The 27,831-nt window shown below is 44.7% G+C and overlaps 1 protein-coding gene and 1 pseudogene across 2 annotated transcripts; one reads left to right on the top strand and one right to left on the bottom strand.

The window, feature by feature from the left end:
• The first annotated feature begins 4,151 nt into the window (after window positions 1–4,151).
• Window positions 4,152–4,806, top strand: LOC309813793 (RNA-binding protein 7-like; annotated as a pseudogene). The gene has a single exon. The product of its transcript is annotated as an RNA-binding protein 7-like (transcript).
• A 5,474-nt stretch (window positions 4,807–10,280) lies between these two features.
• On the bottom strand, window positions 10,281–27,827 carry CD83 (CD83 molecule). The gene is made up of 5 exons (XM_082637130.1): window positions 27,717–27,827; window positions 27,509–27,624; window positions 15,147–15,357; window positions 12,832–12,938; window positions 10,281–11,433 (listed from the first exon to the last, which is right to left on the bottom strand). The coding sequence occupies exons 1-5, from the start codon at window positions 27,751–27,753 to the stop codon at window positions 11,305–11,307; spliced, it is 600 nt and encodes a 199-aa protein (XP_082493256.1). The 5' UTR covers window positions 27,754–27,827; the 3' UTR covers window positions 10,281–11,304.
• Window positions 27,828–27,831: the final 4 nt, after the last annotated feature.

A 27,831-nucleotide genomic window follows, 5' to 3' on the forward strand; every position in this document is an offset into this window, starting at 1 on the left:
CAGTCCACCAGGTGGCAGAGTGAGAGCAGCATGGCCATTCCAAGAGGAAAACATGATGGTGGCCAAGCGCAATGGTGGGCCACTCAGGACGCACAGGGTCTGGGTCTGTGTTTATTACCAGCCATATGTGGTGGGGGAACTCAACGTTAAAATATTTATATTTTGATCAAGGCTGTCACTCATGCCTTTGGTTGGGTGGAGCCTGGGGAAATAAGAAGTTACACTCAAAACGTGTTCACATTTGTTAAAAAAAAAAAAAAAGATGATGATGAACCGTTTGGCAAGATTGTTTCTTTTTTGGGTAAATAGGAGTTGACTCATTTAACTGGGGCTCAAAGATCGCTATCAAAGAAGGTGAGGTTGTTGACTTCTCGGCCCAGTCCGATAGGAACAACTTCTGCTTCCTTTCTTGGCACTGCTTGGCTCTCAGCCTGAGGAAAGGACTCCGCTGACAGCTGGAGCCGCCTGCAGGGGTTCCCCAGCTCCAGTTCCCTGGATGTGGGCCCTGCTCAGAGAGCAAAGGCAGACAAGGAAGCAGCTCCATTGCCCACGGCAGTGTACTGTGGGCACTCTGTCACTCCCCCAGCTCTGGGGGACCCTAGCCGAGGAGGAGAGGAGAATCTTGGGGGCAGGGCCACCCTGAGGCCACAGGGAGAAGGAAGCAACTTCTCCTCAAACCGCGGTCCAATGGCAGACTCCGTTATGCAAGATCTTTCAACTGGGTCATCTCCCCCAGCCTCTCCCTCTGCCCTCTCTCCAGCTTGCCTTTCCCACCTTATCCACTCTCCACGGGAAGGAAAGCTATTTATTGAGCAGAAGCAAATGCTACTGAGAATACTGTGCATACTATAGAGCAGGCTTTGAAACAGATACTAACTCATTTAATTCTGACAACAAACGTATGAGAATATTATTACACCCACTTAGCAGATGCGTAAATTAAGGCACTGAGAGGTCATGTGACTTCCCTAATACCGTAGAGATAGTAAATGACAGAGCCTGGATTTCCATTCACATCTGTCTGACTCCAAAGCCTGACATGATTGTATTGTTTTATATGTGTTGCCCATCCCAGGACTGTTTGTATTTTTTAAAGGGAGCCTGCAAAGGGCAAGACTAAAGACGAATACAACAGATGATCTCTTGCAACTTCACCCATGACAGATTAATTTTCCCAGTGTTTGGATTTTATTTTTCCTTTTTCTTATTTGTAGGTTATTTTTACCTTCTGCCATCCTTGATTGGGCTTCTGGATGCCCTCCTTGTTTTTCTTTCTATGTCATTATAGGGATGAAGAAATGGGATGCGTTACATGAATTTTCACAATTATAATTCAACATGTTCCAACAGGACTGACACGCCAAAACATCTAAGTGGCTGAGCACCATCAGCAGGTGCCAGGTCAGAGGACTACAGTGACGTCACTGTCACCATCATTACGATGTGCTCACCCTATCCTCATCTCCATCGTCACAGCCCAATCTCTCCAGAAAGCTTGCCTTCGCTTATTACAATGGTGGGACGTGTCTTTAAATAAACGACCATTTTAATGATCCTGCATTTGCAACTTCCAATATTTAGACTATTGTATTAATTTCCTAAGGCTATTGTAACAAAGCATCTCAAACCAGGTGGCTTAAAACAGCAAAATTTATTCTCTCATAATTCTAGAGGCCAAAAGTTCGAAGTCAAGGTGTCAGCAGGGCTGTACTCCCTGCCAAGGCTCTAGGAAGGACTCCTTCCTTGCCTCTTCTAGCTTTGGTGGTCTCCAGCAATCCTGGTCATTTGGCTTGTAGGCACATCACGCTAATCACCGCCTCTATCCTCATGCGCCACGCTTTTCTGTGGCTGCGTCCAGATTGCCCTTGTCTCAGAGACACAGCCTTCAGAGTCAGGGCCCACTCTAATCCAGTATGACCTCATCTTAACTTGTTACATCTACAAAGACCCGATTTCCAAATGAAGTCACATGCATGGGTACCAGGGTTAGAACTTCAGGACATCTTTTCAGGGAGAATGAAAGAATGCCATTTGCAACGACAGGGATGGACCTAGAGATGATCATACTAAGTGAAGTGAGTCAGAAAGAGAAAGACAAACAGCGTATGATATCACTTATACGTGGAATCTAAAATATGACACAAAGGAACTTATTTACAAAACAGAAACAGACTCACAGACATAGAGAACAGACTTGTGGTTGCCAAGGGCGGAGGTGGGGGGAGGGATGGACTGGGAGTTTGGGATGAGCAGATACAAACTATCATATATAGGATGGATAAACAACAAGGTCCTACTGTGTAGCACAGGGAACTATATTCAATATCCTGTGATAAACCATAATGGAAAAGAATATGAAAAAGAACATATATATATAACTGAATCACTTTTGCTGTACAGTAGAAATTAACACCACATTGTAAATCAACTATAATTCAACAAAATTAGTTTTGTTAAAAAAAAGATATCTTTTCAGGGGACACAATTCAACCCACACCTACTTTTTCCCAAATGCAAGGCAGATAATAATCAATCATAGGATTTTCTGCTGAGTACCCATCACGATCCTTCTCCAAGCAGCTGTCCTGACTACACCTCCAAGCAATCAGAGCCAGCACCTCAGGTGGGCCTGACTTGCCCTCATGAGTCCCACTGAAGGGATGCGTCTGTAATAATGGCAATGAGTTTGTCGGGAGATCATGCCGGAGCCCCTCAAGCCCAGTGCAAGTGGCTGCCTTATGCAGGAGGTGGGTCCTGCTGAGGGGTCGCCCTGGACAGCCCTGTTGCCAGACCATCTCCTTCTTGGTCCAGCAGGTATCGTGAGACGTGACCATAGCCTTAAATTCACAGAGGAAACGTCCCACTGCTTTTTCTGAGTCCACAATCCACTTGCACTGTAGCATGGCCTGGTTCCAGCTTCACTCCAGGCACACGTTTCTCCTCCCTCCACCCCCTGCAAATTGGAAACAGTGATACACAGCCCTCTCGCAGGGCTGTGGGGCAATTTAATTAATGTTTATAAAGCACTCTGAGGTCTTCAGATGAAAACTGCTGTGTAAGTGTAAAATTATTATTAGTTCTCAGCCCCCTGTCCCTTGACTTCTGACATGGGCTTTTGTTGTTCCTGAATGGGAGCTGTTTATGGTCTGTCCAGCTGGCTCTTTCGGGCACAGAGGCAAGTACATACACATTTGCAGAATTTTTTTCCCTTTGAGAAAAGCATTCCAACTCTGTGGGATGTCTTGAAGCTTTTCAAGGTCTGAATGTCTCCCTACTTGTCTCTACTGAGTATTGTAATCTACAAGAGTAGATTGTAAACAGGCTACTTTGGAAAAGAGTTAGAGGGAAAAATGGTCAATTTGAAGAAATGGGCCCTCTTATGATGAAGACTAAAACAATATCTCCTTCTCATGCAGAATCTAAATGAATCACTAAGTGAGCTCTGTCTTCCTTGCCCAGAGGGATTCTGTACGTGTTTATGCATTGAAAGGAGGAAAGAATAGAAGATTTGCTTTCAGTGCCCAAGTTTCGCTTCCTTCCTTCACTCTAACTTCTCAGGAACCATGGAAACCAATACACCCCACCTAGATGATGTTTTCCTGCTAGTCTTTGTTGCCTAACTGTGCACTTGCCTGAGATCCCTTGGGGAGAATGAAATAAAGAAGTGGAATCGAAAAAAAGATACATCTGCAAGTGAAATGCCTTGTCTCTGAAGGAGAGAATGGGGCTCGAGTGTAATTCATCAAGCTCTGGGGCAACAAACAATGTCATAAGGCACCATTTTCCTTTTCTCTAAAATGTATTCATACTCATCCCATGATACCCACACACAATCCATTAGGATCCCTTCAAGGTATCTTTTGGTTTATCTTAACGCTTGGTGAGCAGGGTCTGTTAGTCAATTGCTGGAAGATTGTATTTTTAAAAATCACTAAGGAGCAATTAGGTAACATGTAATCAGTTGGACAAAAGTATAACAGTATAGGACCAATGAAAGATGCAAACGTGCTTTCCCTTTTGTTTTCCGGCCTGGGTAGGGCCCTGCCCAATGGCCATCCCCGCTTTCCTGGCACAAGCGGGACGGTCCGTCCCTGCACCCGACAGGCTGGGCCAGTAATAAAAGTGAAAATTCCAAAAGATAAGGATGATAAACCAAAGCAGTTTGCGTTTGTAAGTTTCAAACATGAAGTATCTGTTCCTTAGGCCATGAATCTGCTTAACGGAATCAAACTTTTTGGAAGGCCCATCAAAATTCAGTTTAGATCAGGAAGTAGCCATGCCTCACAGGAGGTCAGTTTGTCATATTCCCAGCATCATGTTGGAAGTTCAAGCCCTACTTCCACGTCTCCTAGCAGGTACGAAAGGACAGTGGATAACATGACTCCATCAACACCGATAATTCAAAGATCTTTTTCTTCTTCAGAAAATTTTCAGAGACAAGCAGTGATGAACAGTGCTTTGAGACAGATGTCATATGGAGGGAAATTTGGTTCTCCACATCTGGATCAATCAGGATTTTCCCCATCAGTTCAGTCACATAATCATACTTTTATCCAGTCTTCAACCTCCCAGTGGGGCCAAGATACACCGTTATCACAGCGAAAAGTCAGGCAGAATTCTCATCCTTAGGTAGTGGATAGACATAGCTGTGAACAGCATTACACTGATCATGGGTCCGACCATCATTACAGAGGAAGCAGAGATGATTTCTTCTATGAAGAGAGAAATCACGATGGCTGGAGCCATGACTATGATAACAGAAGAGACAGTGGTAGCGATGGAAAATGGTGCTCATCTCGACACTAAGAAGTGTTAAAAGGATGTTTTCATAGGGTCATTCTAGGCCCTTTTGTTAAGTTATTTCTGGGAATGTTTTCTTAAAAAAACTCTATAGAGCAGCTTTACAAGTTGCCACATTTCTCTATAAAATTTTAAAAGCCTAATTGCAGTCCAATACAGAAATGAGAAGAATTGTGGTTCTAGTTTTATTACATAAATAACCTTTCATCTCAGAGTTTTAAGAAGAGGAAAGGGTTTTATGCTAAAGAAAGTGCCACAATTCCTAATCATTTTAGACAATTGAGGAAGGGATGTATTTTATGGATTAGTTGTATTATGAAGTAAATATTTTAATTATCTGTTATCTTTTTGTATTGCAAGAAATTTCTTGTTAGGGAGTCAGACTTTTGGTGTATATAACGGAAAACATTCAAGTTGATAGTCTGAAATGACTCAGTATTTTGTTAATAAATGAGAAAATGTAAATTCAGTAATTCAATTTACTAACATTTGAGAAAACCTTTTGGTCAAGTTTGGGGATTAATCATATTATTTAACTTCTTAGAGAACTTAAGTGTAAGTTCTGTGACATGATCTTGAGTTTTACTGTAAGTGAGCATACAAGTATACATCTGCACATGCTATTTCATTATAAAATTTTAGAATTTGCTCATTAAATCATGTTCGATGTATGACTGAAGTCACTCAGGAAGTTAAATATCTCTAAATGTATTTTTTTTTACAGTAAAATTACAGTGTTAATGTAAATCTTTTTCTGGAAGAACAAAAATGTAAATGCATAGATAAAATGGTAAAATGTTTTACTGAAAGTATTCTTTTTTTGGGAAAAAAATGTTCACAAAACCTTTAAGTGCTGCCTCCATCACTCAAATTTCTAAAATCTTAACATTTTCAAAGTGCAAGGACACATTTTATTATGGAGATTGTACAGGGTTTTTTTTGTTTTTGTTTGAATATTTGAAAGAATTTAGTCTAAAACACTTTGATTTAAAAATTTTAAAGTCTTGGGGCTTCCCTGCTGGCGCAGTGGTTAAGAATCCACCTGCCGATGCAGGGGACACGAGTTCAAGCCCTGGTCTGGGAAGATCCCACATGCCGCGGAGCAACTAGGCCCGTGAGCCACAACTACTGAGCCTGCACATCTGGAGCCTGTGCTCTGTACCAAGAGAGGCCGCGATAGTGAGAGGCCCGCGCACCGCGATGAAGAGTGGGCCCCGCTTGCCACAACTAGAGAAAGCCCTCGCACAGAAACGAAGACCCAACACAGCCATAAATTAATTAATTAATTAATAAACTCCTACCCCCAACATCTTCTAAAAAAAAAATTTTTTTTAAATCTTGTTTAACAAAACTTTTATGTATCAATATGCCGTTTCCCTTTCATTGTAGAACTTGTTTATAAAAATTCATTCCTTGAAAAAGTTGGATCCTTTTTAATATTAACTACAACACTTGTACTATGTTGCTTTTTAATATATTGAAAACAAAACAAAACAAAAACAAACAAAAAAGTTGCAAACGTTTGCTGTATCACTGTAAACACAGGAAAACTAAACCAAAAGAGCACAGATGTTTCCGCAGTCAGCCAATCGCTGATCAAATGTGATATCAAATTATCTACAGGGAAAACAAGGAATATTCTGCTGGGACAGGGAAGTTGAGGCAGGACTGGGAGTAAGGATGTCTAAAACCAGGTTTAATCATGTAACGTCTACGACTGTCCTCTTACAATTATTCAGAGCCCTCTTAGCTATTGCGACAGCTGTGACACATGGGAACCTTTTCTGTGGTCTAAGATGGTTATGTTCTGTAAGTTATGTAGAGGTCAAGATGGAAGGGGTTGTTTCTTTCTTTCCATTCCATTATTTAAAGAGAGGAAAGGAGAACTAAGTAAAAAAAAAATCAGATAGATAGATAGATATGGAGATAAGGGGAGAGAGAGATCAGCTAGGATCATAAGAAAACCCAAGACTGAAAACTGAGAAGACAACATGTAGGAACCAGCTTGCTTCCATCCCTCCTTTTCTCTTCCATTGACTCTCTGCTTCTTTGGGCTTCCATCAGCCTCTTGGATGGCCTTCCTGCTTCCTGTCTCCTCCAGCTCTTTCATTTCATCCTTCACTTTATGTTCCTGGTTATTGTCCTAGAAATGGATCTAATTCTATGGCTCCGCAACTCAGAATCCTTCCACACTGCCCCGCTGTGCAAATTCTCTACAGTACCTTGTCCATCTTCCATCATCACCTCCTTCCTGCTTGGTCTGGGCTGTGGGTGCCCTATGCCTACAGACACTCTCATACAATCCTCTGTTCAAGTGTGCTCTCTACCTTTTTACCTTAGAGATCGTGTCTCTGCCGTTCCCACCACCCCTGACCATTACTACCATTCAAAATCCTGCTTATCTCTCAAGTCCAAGTTCAAATGGAATTAGTTCTATATATCCTTCTAAGGTGCTCCTAGATGAATGGGAACACTACCAGTCCTTTTTCTGTGTTCCCACTATCTTTGAATAACTCCCTAATGTTAAGTAAAACAAGTAGCTGTGCCTATGGCTCTGAGCTCATTTCTCCTTCCACTAGATTATAAGCTCCTTGAAAGGAAGGACTGTACCTTGCTTTTTTTGAGTATTACACAGAGTGCCAGAGTGAATGCTCAGCAAATAACCTTATGCTTAATTTTATCCATTCAACCCACACACAGAGATTACAAAAAGGCAGTTGGTAGAATTTTAATTTCTTATGCAATTTAAAGTTGAAAATTAGAAAAGAAACCCACTGGTCTTGAGAAGATAATAAATAGCAATAATAGTCTCTGATCAAAGAACTAATTAATTGTATCTTCCCAACCAGTTAGATCAAATCTGGGTCTCAAACAATTAGTTGAAAAACTATGAGAGCCAATTGTTGTTGAATTAAGCAAAATAGCTCCTAAGGTTTTTAGGCCTTTGGGTATTTTACATAGGAAAGATGGAGTATTAAACGATTTACCAGGTAATGCAGCCAAATAAAGTTGCCAGTGAGGAGAGAGTCTGGGAACCAGACTGAATTTTTCTGAGACTCCCAATCTTACTGTGCTGTGGGGTTGAACATGAGTCTCAAAGACTCTCTGTGTCCACAGACTGCTGTGCGATCTCTTCTCCTGCAACCCCAGCAAACTATCGGGCTCTGTTGGGTTCTGTGAGTGCGGCTCAGTATTTTCTATGATGAAATCTGCTGAGAATTACTATGAAAACAAAACCCACAGGCCTTCTTTTGGGAGAACGTGGAGCTAATATTCATGTCCGTGTTTGTGTCTTGGGACATCCCAAGGTGAAATTATTATAACCGTAGATCTAATTCCATAGACAAAGCAGAGCTCTGAAAACAAAGCTCTCCCTGGCAACAGAGACATAGATATGGTCGATGATCATCTACCTCCGCTGAAATACCTTGAGAGGCTTCAATGATGGCAGTGGAAAAGCAGCTCACTGTCTTTGATAAATTCTACCCTTCCCACCCTGACCCTTCTCTCTCTCACCTGTTTCTCTTACACACACACACACACACACACACACCCCTTTTCCTATACCAAAGACTAAGTATGAATGTTGAGTCTACCTGATCTCAAATTTCCATCTTTTTTTTTTTTTTTTAGCTTAAATCAATCCAAACTGATGAAGGGCACCCCCCTCCCTGGCCTCTCAGGTACTATAATTCTAATGACCATGAAGCACTTAGTTTCATCTTGTATTAATCCTCTGAACGCAACATGACTCTCCCACCAAGTCAGTTCTGTTTTTAACAAAAGCACTTTGTCACATATTCACTGTCCTTGCCACTTTCTCTGCTGCCTTTTTCTCCTTTTTTGTTCTCAGGTTCATCTTGTTCTAATGTTACTATTTGCCAGATCCTGGGCTAGGCTCTTAGATATATTATCTCATTTAATCCTCACACAAGCCTAATAAGCAGATACTATTTTTATTCTTATTCTAAAGTACCGCCAGCCGTGGCTTAGAGAGGTGAATCCCCTGCCCAAGGTGGTAAAACTTCTAAGTGGTGAAGCTGGGTGTCAAGCCAGCTAAAAACTCTTGAGTTCTTCCTTACCATGCCAACGGTCTCACCAGCATTTTTGGTAAAGCGTTTGAGGATGGAGGTGATTCCACTGAAAGGGAATCTGTAGCTTTTACAGACATATTACAGGCACTCATCTTCACAAAGAGTCATTTTCCAAAGTGGATTCACCTATAATGCTCTTATAACTATTACAACCACCAACCACTTGCACTAGATTGTTCTTACCATTGGGGGAGGGGAGGTAATGGAACTACTTGAGAATTTTGAGTGAAACCCCGTGAATCCCAGGTACAGAGCCCCTGACTTTACACATCCTTCTGAAATAAAAACCCTCCTCCTTTCCATCCCTCCCACCTATGGTCATGCGTGTGGTCAAGCTGATCATGTACTGCCTGGTGGCAAGGCAACTCGAGGATGGATTCGGGAGCATCTTTGGGAAGAAGGAGATGCCATTTCACAGACGTCTACCTGCCATAAATGCCCCCCACACACACACTCAGAGGAAGGACTCAGCCATGCCTTCAATTCTAGAATTTCATCTTGGGTCTGGTTCTCAAACTAGTGTACAGTCGTACCAGCACTCATCGCCAAGTCTGACGAGTAGTTTTTTTTTTTTTTTTTTCTTAAACAAGTCTTTTTAAATTTATTTATTTTATTTTATTTATTTATTTATTTTTGGCTGTGTTGGGTCTTCGTTTCTGTGCGAGGGCTTTCTCTAGTTGCAGCGAGCAGGGCCCACTCTTCATCGCAGTGCACAGGCCTCTCACTGTCGTGGCCCCTCTTGTTGCAGAGCACAGGCTCCAGACACGCAGGCTCAGTAGTTGTGGCTCACGGGCCTAGTTGCTCCGCGGCATGTGGGATCTTCCCAGAGCAGGGCTCGAACCCGTGTCCCCTGCATTGGCAGGCAGATTCTCAACCACTGTGCCACCAGGGAAGCCCTTACGAGTAGTTTTAAATATAAAAGAGAAAAACACTCCCTCTTCACATGCATACATTTAATACCATGACAGCTATGACAAAGAGGCAAAACCACTAAACTTGGCGTCCGTTTTACTCCCTAACATTAGCACGGGCAATATTCTCTTCGGAAAATAAGTAGGGAAAGGGCCAAGTCTGATAAGAGAAACCCAACAACTGCCAGAACGTCAATGGGACATTTGAGAACTCCCTTCTCCCTGTGGCCTGGTGGCCCCTGAGTGTCCGTATCTTGGAGTACTTTTGGCCGGTGCTTCAAGAACAGACCACTGGACTGGCCTCACTTCCCCAAAGGAATTCATACAGAAGACTATGGGAAAGTGTCCTTTGTAGCCTTCTTTGTTTGGAACGATGGAAAACATAAAAAATGAGAAGCATTTTCTCATGCCCAGAACACCACTGCAATAATAAGGAAGACGACCCAAAGGAGTTTGGAATTTGGATAGTGCTTTATACTCTTTCAAAGGATTTTCACATACTTTTTTTCAATCAACTCATACATCAACCTTTTGGTTTACAACTGAGAAAGTAGAAACCATAAGGATCTTGTCCAAGATCAGACAGCTAAGTTGTGGGACAACTGGGGCCAGTGTCCAGTTTGCACAATTGGTCCAGCATTTTCATCAGGTCCCTAAATAGCTCTCCCTCCTATTGTCACAGTTTCCGACTTCTTCTCACCCTCCATATACAGGGTGCTTGTCAGTTAACAACGATATCTAACTGAAGATACAGATTTCAAGAGGAGAAGCAGCACAAATCCTTCTTTGACAAGTATACACAGATATAAAAATAATTGTGACATTCTTCTCTATTGCTTCTTTATGGATGCCTTTCCCAGATAAAAAGGCCCTGCTGGGGACAGTTCATCGACCTGTTATTTCCGCGTACACATCATGCTCCTTAGTAATAGCAGGGCCTTCATGCCGGGAAACTATTTGCTAAATATTTCCCTCTGTCTCTCAGCTTAGCCTGTCACTTTCTCCCAGACATAAAACATCTGGGCTTAGACAAGAAAACACAGCAAATTCAGAGATGTTTTCCAGATGTGGAAGAGGACAGCTGCCCTCAAGGGTCTACACAGGGCCAACTCCAGGCATTCATGTATCCCAAGGTCCTTCTCCAACTGCATCTCACCATAGCTTTTCTAAGACTGAAAAAAAAAAAAAAAAAAAAAAAAAAAAAAAACCTGTCCAAGAGGTTGACCAGATAGCTGAATAAAACGCTAAGAAGGTCATAAAGAAGCAGCACTGGAAAGCACCCTGTAGGCGGCCCTGTGCTTTGTGGTCATGTCACAATTTTCAAGGCCCTGCTCACAAAACGTGGGGTGGGATCCACTTTTGGATGGTTCAGTCAAGTGAAGGGCTTCACAGGAAGGATGGTGTCTTCAGTGTGGGGCTCAGGCTTCTCCTGTTCAGTGTGACGTGGACGCACACCACAGAGCCTTCAACCTTGGAAAAACAATCTGCAGAAACCTTGCTCACACCAGTTCTGTCTTGTGAAGAGTCACTGGCTCCAAATGCTTATTTGGGGAGGTAACTGGGAGAAAAGCATGTTCCGTGGCAGGTTTAAGAAAGTCTGGAAAAATACTCTGCTGTCGTGCAAACTTCTGAAAAATAAAATCAAAGAGATACGTTGAGAAGTGAATAATTGGAAAAATGCTTCAGCTGTCACCTGGATTTAAACTCCATTCACTAGGAGCTGACTGGACAGCTCATGTGGGAGCCCTCGTGATGCGGGCTACGTCACTCACTCTACAGTGGGCTTGTGCTATTTCGCTGGTATCTCCAAACCTCAACCAGGAGTTACAGACTGGGGCCATTTCCAGACCCTAACACTAGGATTTCCTGCATGGAAAATCAGTGCCCAAAGAAACAGGCACTTGCCAACAAAAAACTAGAATCACTCATTTTTAAAATTAACCGCCAGGTACTGCTAATTAGCTTCTTATATGCAAATAACTTTAAAGACCAAGCTGTAAGTTCCCTGGGGGAAGGATATAGTTCTTATGCCTTTTTACATGCCCTCCAGTGCCTAGCATAATGCCTTATACACAGTAGGCACTCAGTGGAGTCTTCTGATGGACTGATGTTTAAAATAGCAACCAGAGAGATGAGTGTTCGGCCAGAGTCAAGCAAGTGAACAGAAGGGGCCAGTGAGTGACAAGAACCAGCGCTGGAATAGCTCCTGGGTGACCGATGTCCTGGTCCCCAAATAGCCAGCACCTCCTGATATGCTGAGACATATGGGACAGATCAGTTCCTAGTGGGTCAGGCCCAGAGCTGGCCCTGCTCCCCTACGACCACTGTCAACCCAGGTGACCAGCCACACACAAAGAGGCTCGGGGGGCAGGGAGTCGTCTAGGCTGGAGTCTGCAACCAATAGGTCAAGGGCATGTCAAGGACGCCCAAGTACTGGCCAGCAGTCCTCTATCCCAGGCCACACCCTGTGTACCTCTGGCTTCTCAGGATTAATTCTTAAAAAGTGATATCTAAAATAGCAACCAGAGGTACCAAAAAAAAAAGGGGGGGGTGGAAGTACCAAAATGATAAGAGGGAATCTCTAAGAGAAAAGAGTTCAAGGGCCAACCAAGGAGATGGATCCATCACCAGGGTGGCCGGGCTTGCTCACCTGCCTACAGGAAGAAGAGCACCTCGCCCGGATGGTGGATGGGCAGGGTCCAACTTTCTTCCACCGTATCTACAAGGCTTGCTGGTGCTTTAGGAGGATCCTTTGGCATTTCACAAACTTCCACCACTATCTTACTTCATTTTCTCTTCACAAGGCTCTGTGTGGAGCCACCAGATGGAAAACAAGCTGGGAGCTTCCCAGAGAGATTCTCACAGTCTGGGGGCCTCTGTAAGGCCAGGGTTCTGTGAATAGGTCTCTTGCCATTGTGAATAGGTCTCTTGCCATTATGAAATGACTCACACTGTCTACAAAACGCATTCGATTGGTAACCCAGGTGATCTTTTAATAATGAGAGATGTTTAAGAAAGATACTTACGCAAGTGAAAATGATGAGTGTCACGTAGAAAGTGACCAGAGCTAACAGCAGGACAACCTCAGCTCTGTATTTCTTAAAAGTCTCTTCTTTGCGTCCCTTAGAGCATCCTTTAAAAAGAAATATGTAAAATATGAAGCCGTTGAACGGGGCTCTTCTACCAGGATGAAAAAGCTAAGAATGTTTTGTTCTGGCTTTTTAAAGTCCTACTGGTCTCCCTTTCTTACCCTCACATCTGTACCGTGGGAAGGACATCGGTAATGACGGTGGTGACCGCAGCTGGCGCTCACACTCACCCTGTGCCTGGCTCCATGCAAAGGGGCTGACGTCCAGCATCTCGCTGAACCTTCAGGGGCAGGTCTGAGTACCCCAGTTTACAGAAGAAGGAGCCGAGGCTCAGAGAGGCTGAGGGATTAAGGCAGGTGGCAGAACTGCCCTGTTATTACAGAACAAGTCGATGCGTCTCTGTAGGCCTGTTAAAGCCCCTCCACCAAGGCTGACAGCCAAGGCGGGGGCTACAGAACAGCTCCCTGGGGGCTGCTAAAGGCTGTGGCCTCAGCCCCGGGAAGGGGGCAAGTGAAGGAGGAGGGAGGCCTTTAGCCCAGGAGGGGACAAGGCGGGGACAGCTTCTCCCTGCTCAAGCACGACATCCAATGTGCAGCAAGGTTGCTCAGGGAGCTGGCTTGAGGACTGGGGCAGGAGAAGACGGAGTGAGGGTGACAGGAGGGGCTTCCGCCCTCAGGGCCACGGATGGGCCTCCGGACAGCTGTCGACCCCTGAAACTGGATTCAAGACTTTGTGCAATGGTCTGGGGATGGATTCTCACAGAGGTCTGTGACCCCAGAAGAGAAGGGCTGAGAGCCACTGATGGTTCTAACACTTATCGAGCATGCAGTACCCCCAGCCCAGGCACCAGACTGAGCATTTCAGCGCAGTATCTCATTCAACCTTCACCACAAGCCTGTTTTGTAGATAATATCAATATTATATTATCCCCATTTTAGAGATGAGAAAACCGAGGCTCAGAGGTTTCCCCAAGGTAAGATGCTAATGAGCCGCTGAGCTAATATTTGAACCAGATCCAGTGACTCTAGTCTGACCACTCAACTTGTAGGCAGCACTGCCTTCGCGGAGGACGGGAAAGCAAGCCAGCTTTTCTCTATTCCTTTCCTCTCTGCTCCCCGCAGGACGCGCCTGCCCTCTCTGCTTCCTGCCAGGCTGCTCGCATTTCTCATTCATGTGAATAATTCTCACTGAGGGAGCGTACCACGGCAGGTACAGTAAATGCCATGAAGACAAACGAAGCAGCGTAAAGGGCTAGAGATTGAGAAGGGTATAGGGTGTGTGTGTGTGTGTGTGACAGTGAACCAAATCCAAACGCTGGTGTGTGTGTGTGTGTGTGTGTGTGTGTGTGTGTGTGTGTGAGAGAGAGAGAGAGAGAGAGAGAGAGAGAGAGAGAGAGAGAGAGAGACAGTGAACCAAATCCAAACGCTGACCCCTAAGCAGTGATTGCATTCTTGTGAGTGCGGGAATATTATCTTGAGTCAGATTCCTTTCCGCTTCTCCGTGGAAGGAGAAAGTAGCCATTGTACAAAGTCAGGGCCTCTGTAACAACATGTTTGTCATTTCAAGCCTCAGCCACTAACAAGAGTTGGGCCAAAGTCAAATGCAAGGCGTATTTTAAGCTCCATAAAGAAAAGTTATGGAAAAAAGTCCAAGGAGATAATCCTTGTCTTTATACTTGATTCCTGGCCTTACTGCATAGAGCCAAAATGTGCCTTCTGTCACGGGAACGCTATTTTCTTGCTGTACCCTTTTTCTTTGGCTTGAGTTGAGGTATTGGGACATTCAATTGCTGTAAAGTGGGAGAGAAATGCTGTTGTCATGTGAAAAAGGTGGAAACAGGAAGCAGCTCCCTTGGCCAGGTTAGAAAGCCCCCAGTGAGCAGAATATTACACAGTTATCTGATATATTCGGGAGACTACCCAGTTTCTCTGGCTTCCAAAAATTAGACTTGGAAACTTCCTATTGGCTCCGAAGGACTCTTACATGAGTAAGAGTTGTTTGATTTAGTTGTCTGACTACATTTGGCACCCACCCCAGTCAGACTGGGGTAGATCTGCCCTTATTAAAAAGAAAGTAAAAAGAAAGTAGAGAAAGTTATGACATCCTTGCAGTAGAATTTAGCTTTCAGCCACAGATATTATCCAAAGCTTCTGAATTCCAGGGTAAACTTGGATTGAGGGGATCAAGTTTAGGACCCATAGAAAGTGCCCTGCATACCGTAAGAAGAAAACAGGTGCCGCAGATCACCTCACCTGTCACTTTCAAGATCGTGGTGCCACTTAGGTTTCTCTGCCCTTCTGGATCCACCAGAGTGCACCTGTAGGTCCCCGAGTTGCAGCTGGTAGTGTTTTGGATCCTCAGGGAATACAGCCTTTCCCTGGGGGCCTCGGAAGAGGCCCTCTGTTGATAGTACTGCAGGTCTTCCTGGGGCACCTCCATCGTCTCTGCACTGCCATTTGTGAGCTGTTACGAAAGAATCATATACAGACTCAGAGACATAGATAACAGACTTGTGGTTCCCAAGGGGGAGGTGGGTGGGTGAGGGATGGACTGGGAGTTCGTGATGAGCAGATGCAAACTAGTATATATAGGATGGATAAACAACAAGGTCCTACTATACAGAGCAGGGAACTATATTTAATATCCTGTGATAAACCAGAATGGAAAAAATATGAAAAAGAATATATATATATGTATAACTGAATCACTTTTGTTGTACAGTAGAAATTAACACAACATTATAAATCAACTATACTTCAATAGAATAAATTTAAAAAACAAGAATCAAACCACATCATGCTCTACTGCCAGAACCTACAAGCACGGGGCCTCCACATCAAGGTTCTACCTCTTGTTTTCATAAAATCCATCCTCAGCTAATTGTTTTAAAACAAGATACTGTGTGTGTGTGTGATGTCTGGGGGAGGAGGAGAGAATCTAGGAGAATTCTTTAGGGCTCCATCTTTTTTAGAGTAAGATCAGGACTGCCTTTTATGATGCTCTGTATCCCTACACGAAGGAGAGAGCGTTCCTGTTGATGATAACCACGTGTCACTGATGATTATGTGATGAAGCGTGTGAATCACACTGAATCACACTCTCTTGCTGGTTGTTCTCCATTCAATGTTCTCTTGTTTTCTTCAGATACCAACTCACCCACTGACTGATTCTTATTTTTGTAGCCCAGCCTTTTATTTGGAAACGTTTCTAAATCTGTTAAGGTCATTGCCAAACAACTCAACAGAAAACACAGAGATGCAGATGAGCACTGCCTCTCATGAGGACACCCTGTTCTTCAGAGACTGTGTACCTGTGGGGTCATCTGCGACGCTGCAGGACGTACCACGCTCACGCCTCTGCTAAGGCAGGAAGACAGCTGACAACAGCGCCACGTGGAGATTTTATGTGTCAGGTCAGTTGGTAGTAATATCAAGATATACATGGAAGGGCAATTACGGCTTAAATCACTGTACCCAGGATGGACCAGCCCAACTGGGGTAGATGCCAAATTTAGCCAAACTAACCTGGCTGGTTTTCTTTCCCTGAACAGTCTTTGCAATTAAACTGGTGGGGTCTTTCCATCATCTCCTACTTCCGCGATTAAGCACACATCACGTTCACCATCAATTCCCTTTTTCCCCAGATATATTTTTAATTTGTCTAGTTAACTTGCTCGTTGATCCTCCACTGAAATGTTTTAAAGCTTCTAAAACTCATTTACATAAACAGTAAAGCCAATCACCGTTTCCAGTGTGCAAGGGCAGCCCCGAGCCCTTTGCTGGGTGGCTGGGGAACAACAGGGAGCCTGGGATTCAGTGGCATTCCTTCCCTGTCCCCAGCATAGTGGCCGCACCAGAGGGCCCCCTTAGGAAAAGACACCGCAGTCAGACACTGCTGCTGTCTTTGCCTGCACCTGCCGCTGTTTAATCTCCTGTACTGGGGGCACCCTGCAACTCCTCTCCTACTTTTCAAAAGGCAATCGGCACAGGGAAATAAATAACCAAGGAATGGGGGGAACACCCAGTGAGGCGGAGGCAGCCCAGGACAGAAGACATACATGCACACACACACACACACCCTCCTTGGTTTCTGCTTCATTTCTTAAGTCAGGGAATGCACCTTGAGGTGCACGGAAAGCTCAGATTCCAGCTTCCACGGCTCGGGCTCCTATTGGCATTCCTGTGGAGTGGCCTGCAGAGACATCTGGTGGCTGATTTATCGCTGCTGCAAGAAACCCTGCTTCATTCACTCCTAGCACTGGGCTGAGACTAATAGCTTTTCTCAGGCGAGGTCTACGAACGTAAATCCCATCTCCTGGCAGTCCTTGTGCTGAAAGGTTCCCTCCAAAATAATCAAGACTGGGGCATTTAGGTGTTCAAAAACAGAGCGAGAAAACAAGGAAACAAAAAAAGGAGGTGTGGTCAAGGAACCTTAGGCATCCAACTGATTTTAGAACACGTCTGAGTTAGACCAGTTTTCCCCTTTTCAAGTCTGATTAAACCAAAAATTGCAGCCTTATCATGTGCCTGCACCTCTCCCCTCCTCTGCTGCCTGGCAGAAGTGCTCCCTCTGACCAGAGCTTTTGATGGGTCAGGTGCCCAGGACCATCCCGGGCCAACCGCTTCCAAAACTCCCTCCCCCACCTCACCCCCCAAGGCCAGTTTGAACTAATTAACTCAGCTTATCTCTGCAGTCCCCACAATGCTGTCTCAATCTGCTTCTCTTTTCTAAATTAACCTCCAGATGTGTTCAACTCAGATTTCTTTCCAATAGATTTCCCTGGAATTGAGTTTTGTAGAAATCCCTGCATCCGAAAAGATGGAAACTTGGCTGCAACAATCATTTTGAGATTTTCTACCTCAGATTTTCTCCTTAGGGCGGTCTTCTCTCCTATCCAGTGACCCCTCCCTCAACTCAAAAAGACCTATCTGAAAGTCAAGATCAAAAAAAATAAATAAATAACACAAAAACAAAAAACTGAGAACCCCTCTGGAGCTGGTGGAAATATAAACTATTGTGCTTTATTTACATAAAGATGGCCCCTTTTTCACGCTGGCTGCTGGGAACTGCTGAAGCAAGTACACGGCGGTGATCAGAGCTGACTGGCAGTGGCTTTCTGCCTATTTGCAGGAGAGAATTCATTTTACAAATCAGCAGTAACAACAAAAGGTAGTTTATGTGATGGTCAGATTTTCACAGGTCTCTGACAAAACCTCCAGAGAGGTTATTTTACAATGGCAAAGCCAAGGCAGGGTGAAATCATGAGAATGAAAGTAAGAGGTAGGGGAAAGTCGAAACGAAGAACCCCAAAGCAGCCTGCAGAAGTCTGATTTACCGAACCACCACAGCCGTCAGTGGGATCGTGGCAAAATATCTCAACTCTCACGGGGTCATCTTCCAACGGCCCCTTCCTGGGTCTTCCTGAAAGACCCAGAGAACTGAGAGAAGTCCTGGCTTAACCTGGGACCTCTTGCCAAAGTGATAAACAGCTCTCCGGGACTGATAACTACCTGTAACAAAAGGAACCTTCTGTAACTTCCCACAGTGCCCATGGAAATAGTTCAGAACCTTCCTTCTAGCTTCAAGCTGCAGGTATGTACATAGCCTATTCCCCCTTCCTTCTGCCCACAGCCGCAAAAATAGCTGTGGTTTCCATGTTAACGTCCCATGCTCAAATGCGAGTGGAGAGCTAGCAGTACCAAGAGACTTTATACAAAAGTTCAAATCATCGTCTTCAGCACCGTGGCCAAGCAGCCATCACCCTGCAGCATCGGGTGAGGGAGCCGTGGCCCGAGCAGCGCTGTTCAAGAACCGAAGGAATTTCAGGGGGAGGAACATGGAATAACAGCAAATGGGCCATCCTCAACTTCGCTTGGTTTCATGAATTCTTATAAACATTTGAGCTGGCTCAGAATCAACCACGGGCAAGAATGACTCTCAACATTCTAAAAGCGTTTCATTGCGTCTCTGCAAAAGCGTTTTAGGAAATAGTCATTTATAACAAAAGGAACCCTCAGATTCATTCACAGCCGAGTGTAACTGACAGGAACTATTTAACGCACACTTTGCGACTCTCACGTTGCAGAGGGCTACACCACAGCACGCTGTGGGCAAATTAATTCCTCAAAACACTCATCCAAGTTATGTTTTTAAAATCCACATTCCCTGCGTTAACTCTTATGCTGACACATTTTATCTTTCTGATTGAATTAGAAAAGGCAAAATATACGACATCTCATTTTCAGAAAGCCTATGGACTTTTGTCTCAAGGCCTCCAATTTGACTAAATAATTTAAATACCATATTCCTTCTCTAAGATGGAGATCTGACCTTAAGGAAACCACAAGCCCTAAATTAAAATAAATTCTCTTTAATTTGCCGAATACTAAACCAAGCAAATACAAGTAGTGATTTTAAACGCATGTGAATTGTTTTTTTTAATGGTGGATAAATTTGAACTAGAAAGAAATCAAATAAATATCTAAATATGGCTGAAATTGAACCAATATTTCAGTCAAATCCCTATTGTGAAAAGGGATTTTTTGAGAAGTTTACATAATTTTATCTAAATATATGCTAACTTCCTAGATTACCATCTTTGGATATAGGAGGACAACAGCTCCATTCCTATTGCAAAGAATTTTGATTCCACAGCCTTGAAATCCAAATTTATCATGCATGAGATCTGTTAAGAATGTGATGGGAAAGTAAAAGAAAAGGGAAGAGATTTTTTTGAGGAGAAAAATGTGTGTGTATATATATGCATATAAATATTTAATCCAACAATTAAACATATTTAAAGGAATGGATGTTAGTATTTAAAGGTGGTATTAAATTAATCTGATATAGTCCAATCACATCGAACAGCTTTTTTTAATTGCATTTCCCATGCACTAACATTCATGTACCTTGGTTTCCAGCTCAATTAAAGTGCCAATATAATACCCATTCATCATAAAAACAGTTCTTTATAACATGCAAAATAGTTTGGCTCAGAGGTTGATGTCATAATGGGGGTAGAATGTATGAGCATTAACATCGTATTTTTCTAAGTGTAGTTTTATTGGAAAAATGATTTTCCACTTTGAAATTTACTGGGTCTAACAGACAGAGTTGGATTTATGGCTGTTAACAGAGTTATGAGTATGGCAGAGGCAACATAATTAAGAGCACAGGCCTTGGTGTTGGACAGACGTGGAAACAAACCCCAGCCCCACCATGGCTAGCTCTGCTCTTGGCGAAGGGCCCGGAGCTCTCAGGCTTCGTTTGCTCCCCTGAGATGGGGGAGGGTAACTACACCTCCCAAAGTTGGTGTGAATATACCTGTGATGAGGTAGGTGGGTACTGTAGCATAGTGTCAATCACACAGAAAGCGCTAAAAATGTTACCACTCTTTTTTTTTCACAGCTAAGTTCTAAACAGTTCCCTGCACATAGGAAATATTCAAAAAGTATTTATTTAATGAATGAGTGAATTTTAGAAACAATGAGGAAGACACAAGGGCACTAGCTCTGGCATCAGAAGACCTGAAGTCAAGCATCAGGTAGCTGGGTCACTTTACCTCTGACTTGGATTTCCTCGTCTGTAACTACCTTACTTCCCTCATGGGGTTATTTTAAGAATCAAGTGAGAAAACACATAATAGTGCTTCATAATCCGTAATGTTGGTAACAGGAATTGTTGTTGTATCCAGTAGCTTTCTACTCTGCCCACCCATTCAGTCATTTCTTCCAGCTGATACTTCCAATCTCCTCTGGCAAAGCTGTTCTAGAAGTCCCAATCTCTGCTCTAGGGAGAAAGTTTTTCTGCCCACAAGGTCTCCAAAATGGCCACAATATTCTGAATTTCTAAGGCACCATCATAATGTGGAAAATACCCTTTGGAGCTGGGCTTTGAAGGCAACGTTAGGCCACTCACTGTTCATGCCAATCGTCCTTCTTCCATTAGTTTCTTGTGGGTCCTGCTGGACCGGGAGGGGCATCCTTATGGGCTCTGAGTTCACGTCCTTCGGAGGACACTCCATCTGGTTCTAGAAAAGGCACATTGGACTCTGGCCTGACCTCCGTGACCAGAGGGAATGGTTCTGATGGATCCATGACCCAATCAAAGCCACTTAAGTATAATCTGACATTGTTGAGATGCAAGAGACACAGTCTTTTGCTTTGCACTTGATCTCGGGAGGACAGACAAGTCTGCAGTTACCGGCTACTATCTCACTGCCACGTGGAGGCTGATAATAAAACCAACACAAAGGAAGGAAAAGTTGAGAGATAGAAGGTCACCGAGCCCTGAGGATATTCACGAACCTCCAAATTTAGCCTTCCGCAAACTGAGCGGCTTAAGACAACAGAAATGTATTCTCTTACAGTTCTGGAGGCCAAAGGTCCAATATCAAGGTGCTGGCAGGGCCGTGCTCGCTCTAGGGGAGAATCTGTTTCACGCCTCGCTCCTGGCTTCTGGTGTTGCTGGAGGCTGGCATTCCTTGGCCTGTAGACACATCACTTCAGTCTCTGCCTTCACCTTCACGTGGTGTTCTCCCTGTGCATCTGTCTCTGTGTTTCTGTTTTCTTATAAGGACACCCGTCACTGGATTCAGGGCCACCCTAATCAAGTATGACCTCACTTTAACTGGTTACATCTGCAAAGGTCCTATTTCCAAATAAGGTTGCACCCACAAATACCAGGGATTAGGACCGAGACATAACTTTTTTGTGGGACACTATTTAACCCACAACATCAGGCATAACTGAAGTAGGAACCATATTTTGATTTTTAAAAATTATTTATTTCAACCACATGAGCCAATATATTCCCTTTTCTTTAAGCTAGTTTTGATTGGATTACAAGCCTTCACAACAGAAAGACTCCTAATTGATAGCAGCACCTTGCCCCACCCCAGAAGTAAATGTGGCACATGCGGGGCTATCTCCACGTGGCTCCAACCTCAAGGCCAGTCCTGCTTTGTCACTCAGGCTCACATGCCTCCCACTGCTCGGTGAAAGAGACACCAGGGTCTGACTGGACTCAGGTCCTTTGTTCTCCAGAACTGACCCAGTGAGTCAGGTCCTAGGTGAACATGAATTGCCTATGGCAATGAGCATCTATCTATTCCCATAGGTTTTCCCCATCTGGACCAATAATCCTAGACAACTACCAGTTCTTCTGGAATCTATCTTCTCTTGGACAATTGGGACAAGAACGTGCGGTAGAGACTAGCTGGTGCTCCACAAAAATATCAAGTGATATTCACAAGCCTTGGGCTCTTACTTCTATACCAGAGCTACATGACACACACAGAAATTTTACCCAAGTATACCCCAGGGCAAAAACAAAAATTAAAAATATGCTTCAGGTGTAAAGAGTCTTAGGGAAGTACTTTAGTTCAGCTCTGGTCGGAGCTGGCACTATTGGTAGAAAATTTGAGGTTATCCCAAGAGTAGCCAGGAAGGACTTATGGAAACAGTTTCAGATGGAGGAAGCCTCTTTTTAGGTAATGTATCTCTTCTTAGTCCTGCCCTTCATAAAACCTTCCCTGATGTCACTAAGACCTTCTTCTAACTTCCTCTTCTTTGTGTAGTGACATAACCAAGTACAGAACTAACATAATCAGTCCTCATGGGACTCGGGTTCCCCGTTTTATTTATGGAAAACAAGTGTTTGCAGTTTTTTCTCTTTAACTCTCAGCTGCCTGTTTCCTCCCTACCCTCTTCCAAGCTGAAAGATTCTTAGCAACTTTGCTGTGTCTCATCATTGTCCAAAATCTCAGTGCTCCATCCTCCTCCTCTGGTTGGGACTTCTTCTAGAGCCTGGCCCTCTCCTCCCTAGGACCATGTAGACAACAGGACTGGTGACCAAGAGAGAAGGGGAGGTAACCCCCAGGGATGTGCTGCAGCCTGAGTTAACCTGATGGCAGTTTCACTGCAGTGAAAGACTAAAGCTTCCCTCTGAGATTCATCTTCTGGGATGAATTACAGTCTGTCTTCCACCACAAGAAATATGCTTTTCCTCTGACATAGTTTTCACGATGTTATCTCTTTGCTTAAAAACTTTCAAAGGCTCCTTGCTGCCGGAAGGACCAAGCTCAAGCCCTTATAATTCAGCATTCGGGGGTGTTCACAGTCTGTTCCCAGCCTGCTTGCTGGCATTACCTCTCAGTCCTCTGTGGTATGATTCTCCCTTCCAGATCATTAGTTTCCCCTCAGTCCCCCAAAATGCGTGTGGATTCCTGTGTCCATGCCTTTGACAGTCCTCTGGCAAAAGGTCCATCCCGGTCTTAGGATGGCTATTGCCAGGCGCAGGGCTTGGCACACATTTGGGACATAGAAATATTTACCAACTGAGGAAAATGTAAATATGGGAGACATCTGAAAATTCACTTTTTGCCTTTCATAGTCTGACCTAAAGGTTATTCAATCAGGTCGAGTAGTGTAGGTGCCAACGGGGATGGTATGATTTTTCTTTGATGCTCACACAGGCATTGTTTTCACATTTCAATGTTTCGGCGCTTCTGTATTTAATGTAGAAATGTTTCCTTTTGCTCCTAAAACATCTCAAATCTGTCTTAAAACACACGTCACTCTAGAATCAGGTGAGTGCGGTGAGCGGCATGCACTGTCTCCTTCGTGGGTCCATCAGGGTTGGTGGCTGTACAGATGCCATCTGCCCGGGCCATTCATCAACCCTGGCCCCTCCGAAGGCTCCTCCTTAGCACTTCCTCGCTTTGGGGATCCTTATCACACAAGATGCTGGAGACAAAAAACAGGACTCCACTGAATAGGAGATCAGCAACGTAGATGGAGGACAGCTCATAACAAATCAAGGACAAGCAATATCCGTGTAGCGACTGTCCTGGAACTTTCTAAGTAGCTTCATGCGAGCCCATGAATCTGCTCTCCTTTAGTCCCCAGGAGAGCCCATGACCTGCCACAGCTGCATGTCTCCTAAATATTGTAAAGTTCAAGTCTGATCTACTCTCTGAAATCATGATCTCACTTCCCCTTTCTCCCTTCCTCTGGAAATCATCTAAAAAGGGCACTGGTCTTGTGACGCATCTCTGTCCTCACCCCCGTGGTGTCACTCAGAGATGACACTATGTATCCTCTTTCATTATGCCTCAGCCTAGGGTGCTGGGGCTCCCAGAACAACACGAGACGGTGCGACGTTGCCCTCGTAAGTAACCACTCGTTACGAGCAGTGGCGAACTTCAACCACGCCGGACACTCCATTCATCCAGTGTCATCCTCCCGTTCCAGACCTAGTGCAGCCTCATTAGAGGGAGCGTGAACCTGCTCCGCATGCAGCACAGACGTAGCTGTTTAAGGGATGTCCTTACTCCTGGCAGACATGGGACTGGGCTATGGCCCTCTTGTGCTAGAATCTAACCCAAGGTCACAGCCACGTTCTTCTACTTCGGTAGGAGAGTGATGCACCAACGTCTCTTTGCCTCAGGAGAGCTCAAAATACCTCCCTCAACAACCATAGTCTATTCACAATCCTAAGAGCTAAACTGAATGGATATACCGCGTTAACTTTTCTATTTCTTCCCAATCATGCACTCTGCCTTCAAAGGTACAATACGGGAAGGGATGAGAGGAGGCCTCGTTCTTGGATCCCTGTTGGGAAGACATCAGTCCACAGGAAAGAAGAGTTGGGCTAACAGGAACTGGGCTATCTCTGCCCACTCTTGGCTTCACCTTTGACCCCTGGGCATGTCTATATTACACCCCCCGCCCAGTCCCCTGTCATTGTACCTTTGAAACAGAGAGAATAAAACGGACACCGTTCCTTCCCAACTCACCCTAATGATGCAAACACTAAATGGACGCCGTCTGCTCCGAGCCTTTTGGTAAAAGGCTCATGATAAGAAACACATGGTTTACGTGGGTCCTTTTGTTAATCATAAGTAATCAGTGCCAACTGGACAGTGGCAGGATGCTCTGTGGTGCCGGAGAACTGAGTGGTAAATGGATTTTTAAATTGTGAGTCGTTATAACCGTAATTGTGATACGCAGAATTGCAAGAATGCAATTCAATCTGGCGGGCGGTGAAACCCCACACTCCAAGGGACTTTCTGCTTACTTGATCAGCATGCAGCCTACAACTGTGAAAAGTGGTTTTACAAACCAACCTACTGATGATCCAGCTAGGCTGGCTGTGGTCACCAGGCTTAAATCCCTCACTTCATAGCTACCTCTCCGCATCACTGAAACATTTTACAAGAAAGTCGTGGGAGGAAATGACAAGATAATCTTCTGTAAAATGCAGGATTTCAGCATTTCACCACTGGCCTTATTTCCAGAACACTCTAACCATTTTTGTTGTACAAGCACAATCGATGCAAAAGTATAATTACTGGGCTGGAAAATAACAAACATCTACAGAATACGCTGAGATCTGTTCAAAAGTACTTGAAAAATAAAGCATATCACTTTCAAGGTATCTGATTAGTTTACTGGCATAGCATAGCTCTCCTATCCACCATGACTCAATCACAGTTTCCTCCTTAAAAAAAAATAACTAGGGTATGAGTTTTCAATGACCCTATTCCACGGACCAACAGAAAAAAAGAGAATGCCAAGAGACTATTGTCTTTTTCTCTTAACAGAGCTTTAAGAGACCTTCAGGGTCTTTAAAGCTTGCAAGAACTGTGTTCAACAAATAAGCACATACATTATAGAGTTACATCATCAGCTGACATCCAAGGAAAAGTCAAAGGTTAATCACTCTGGTTTACTGCATCATTCCAAATGACCTCGTGCAAGATTTAACTTGACAACTGTTTGAACTTTACAGTCTGAAATTTCATCTACTTGTTTCATGAGTACTTTGTAATTACTCCCCTGGGGATATTAATATTGTTTTCCCTTTTTAATTGCTCTCTGAAAGGGATAGTGGTTTCATGTTTTTCCCCTCCTTTTAGATAACCAACTCCCTGCCTGGCTAGCCCAAAGACACTTTCATTTTATTTAAGTAATTAACAGAGAAAACAGAAATAACAAGATAGACCTCTAAGAACCCAGGCTGTGGAGCCAGACTGCTTGGTTCAAATCCCACCTCCAGTGATTAGCCCGCTGTGTAACAGTGAACAGATTATTTCACTCCCTAAGGCTCAGTTTCCTCATCTGTAAAGCAGGAACAGTAACAGTATTGATCTCTTAGGTCCATTGGAAGGATTGGAACAGCTGATGTACATAGATATTTACCTCAGAGCTTGGCAGATGGTGAGTACTCAAATAATATTGGTTTTACAATATTTTTATTTACATACTATTGTTTTTACAGGGGAACAATTTTGGAATTGCTGTGTTCTCTGATCCCACAGTGAATAAGGTGGAAATGAAGTAGGAATAATAACAAACCTACTTTCATACACAATACAGCGCCCCGAGGCCCCAGCACCGTTTCCACTGTGCATAATCATAAAGGGTCAGCCTGAATTCACTGAGCACCTTCAAAATTAGCAGGGCAAACACTGGGTGCCATGCAGGATACACAAAAGCAGTGGCGCAGCACAGTCCCCAGGGAACTGACAATCTGGTTAGCAGACACACACACACACACAGACACACATACAAAGAGGTTAACGGTCCTGTGCTGCCTTGTTAAATGGCTAGATACTTGTGCAGGTTCTTACAGCATCTTTTATGGTGGGCAGAAGAAAACCCAGGATTTTGTGGAAAGCTACAAACACACAGAGATTTTCTGCAAGGTAAGATGACAAATCAGTGAGCTCCGCAGAGTAAGGCTGGGATATCACAGTCATTGTGCTTCAGCCAGAGGTGCCACTGTGGCAGTAACCTCATTAAAGGCGGGGAGCACCGGGAGCAAAAAAAAAAAAAAACAAAAAACCAGTGACAGCAAACAGTGGCTGCTTGGGCTTCCAGTGCCACCAGAACCACAATCTTAGAACCTGCAAAGGTTCCAGTTCAGAGGAAACCTTAAAAAAGCCTCAGTCTGACTCAATTCTCTTACAGTAGGGACAGTGACACTGTTCTTACATGCGGGGACGCCTCTGGGCACCATCACAGACGCCCTCCTTGCTGGACCTCTCAGGACGGCCAGAGGGAGGAGGCCACGGGTACCCCAGAACGGGGATGACAGATAACTACCACCTAAGAAACAAGCCTATCGCTTCTTTCTGGCAGTCCTTCCTCTCAAGGTGCCCCCTCCCCGCCTCCCCAAATGTATGAGCACCACAGTCACAGAACACCAGAAATCAGAAATCTGGAGACCTTCCTCCCGTCCAATGCCAAATCTGCACTAGCTGCTTTCTCCCTGGCCTGCTGTCCATAACCACAGGTGGCCTCTGGAATTAATCCAAATCAGAGGTTCTCTGCCCTCCACAACGTCTTATTTGGATCATTCATCTCAGGGCCACCTTTAGAGGCAAGAAGATTGAGGTCCCCGGTGGAACTAAATCTAAGTCGGCCTGTGCCTGGATGCGGCTGGGCTTGGAACCGGGATGGGAGAGGGGTGTGGGAAGACCGGGTACGAAGTTCACCTATGGGAGATGCCCCCGAACCCGAGCCATAGAGAGTCGCCAGCCCAAGGAAGGTGGTTGCCCGGTCTGCAATTAAACCACCCAACCCTAACTCGCCGGTCTCGCCGTGCTTACCTTGGCCCAGAAGACCGCGTAGGGGACCTGCGGGTCCCAGGGGGCAGTGCAGGGCAAGTCCACATCCTCCGAACAGGCCACCTTCACCTCCCGCGCCGCGGGCACCAGGCTGCAGGCTGCAAGAGGGAGAAAGAGCGGCGTGAGCAAGCGAGAAAAGGGGGTGTCCCGGGGAGGCGGGCGGGGGGCGCCGGGCGTCCGCGGGCCCTACCGCAGCTCAGAAGCAGGAGCTGGAGGCCGCGCGACATCGCTGGGGACTGCCGGCGTGGGGCCCTGGAACTGCCTCTTGTACCCGCACGCACCGGGACTGCCCCGGGCGGCAGTCC

The sequence above is a fragment of the Mesoplodon mirus genome, assembly GCF_964341445.2.
Source record: "Mesoplodon mirus genome assembly, chromosome: 12".
Taxonomy (NCBI): domain Eukaryota; kingdom Metazoa; phylum Chordata; class Mammalia; order Artiodactyla; family Ziphiidae; genus Mesoplodon; species Mesoplodon mirus.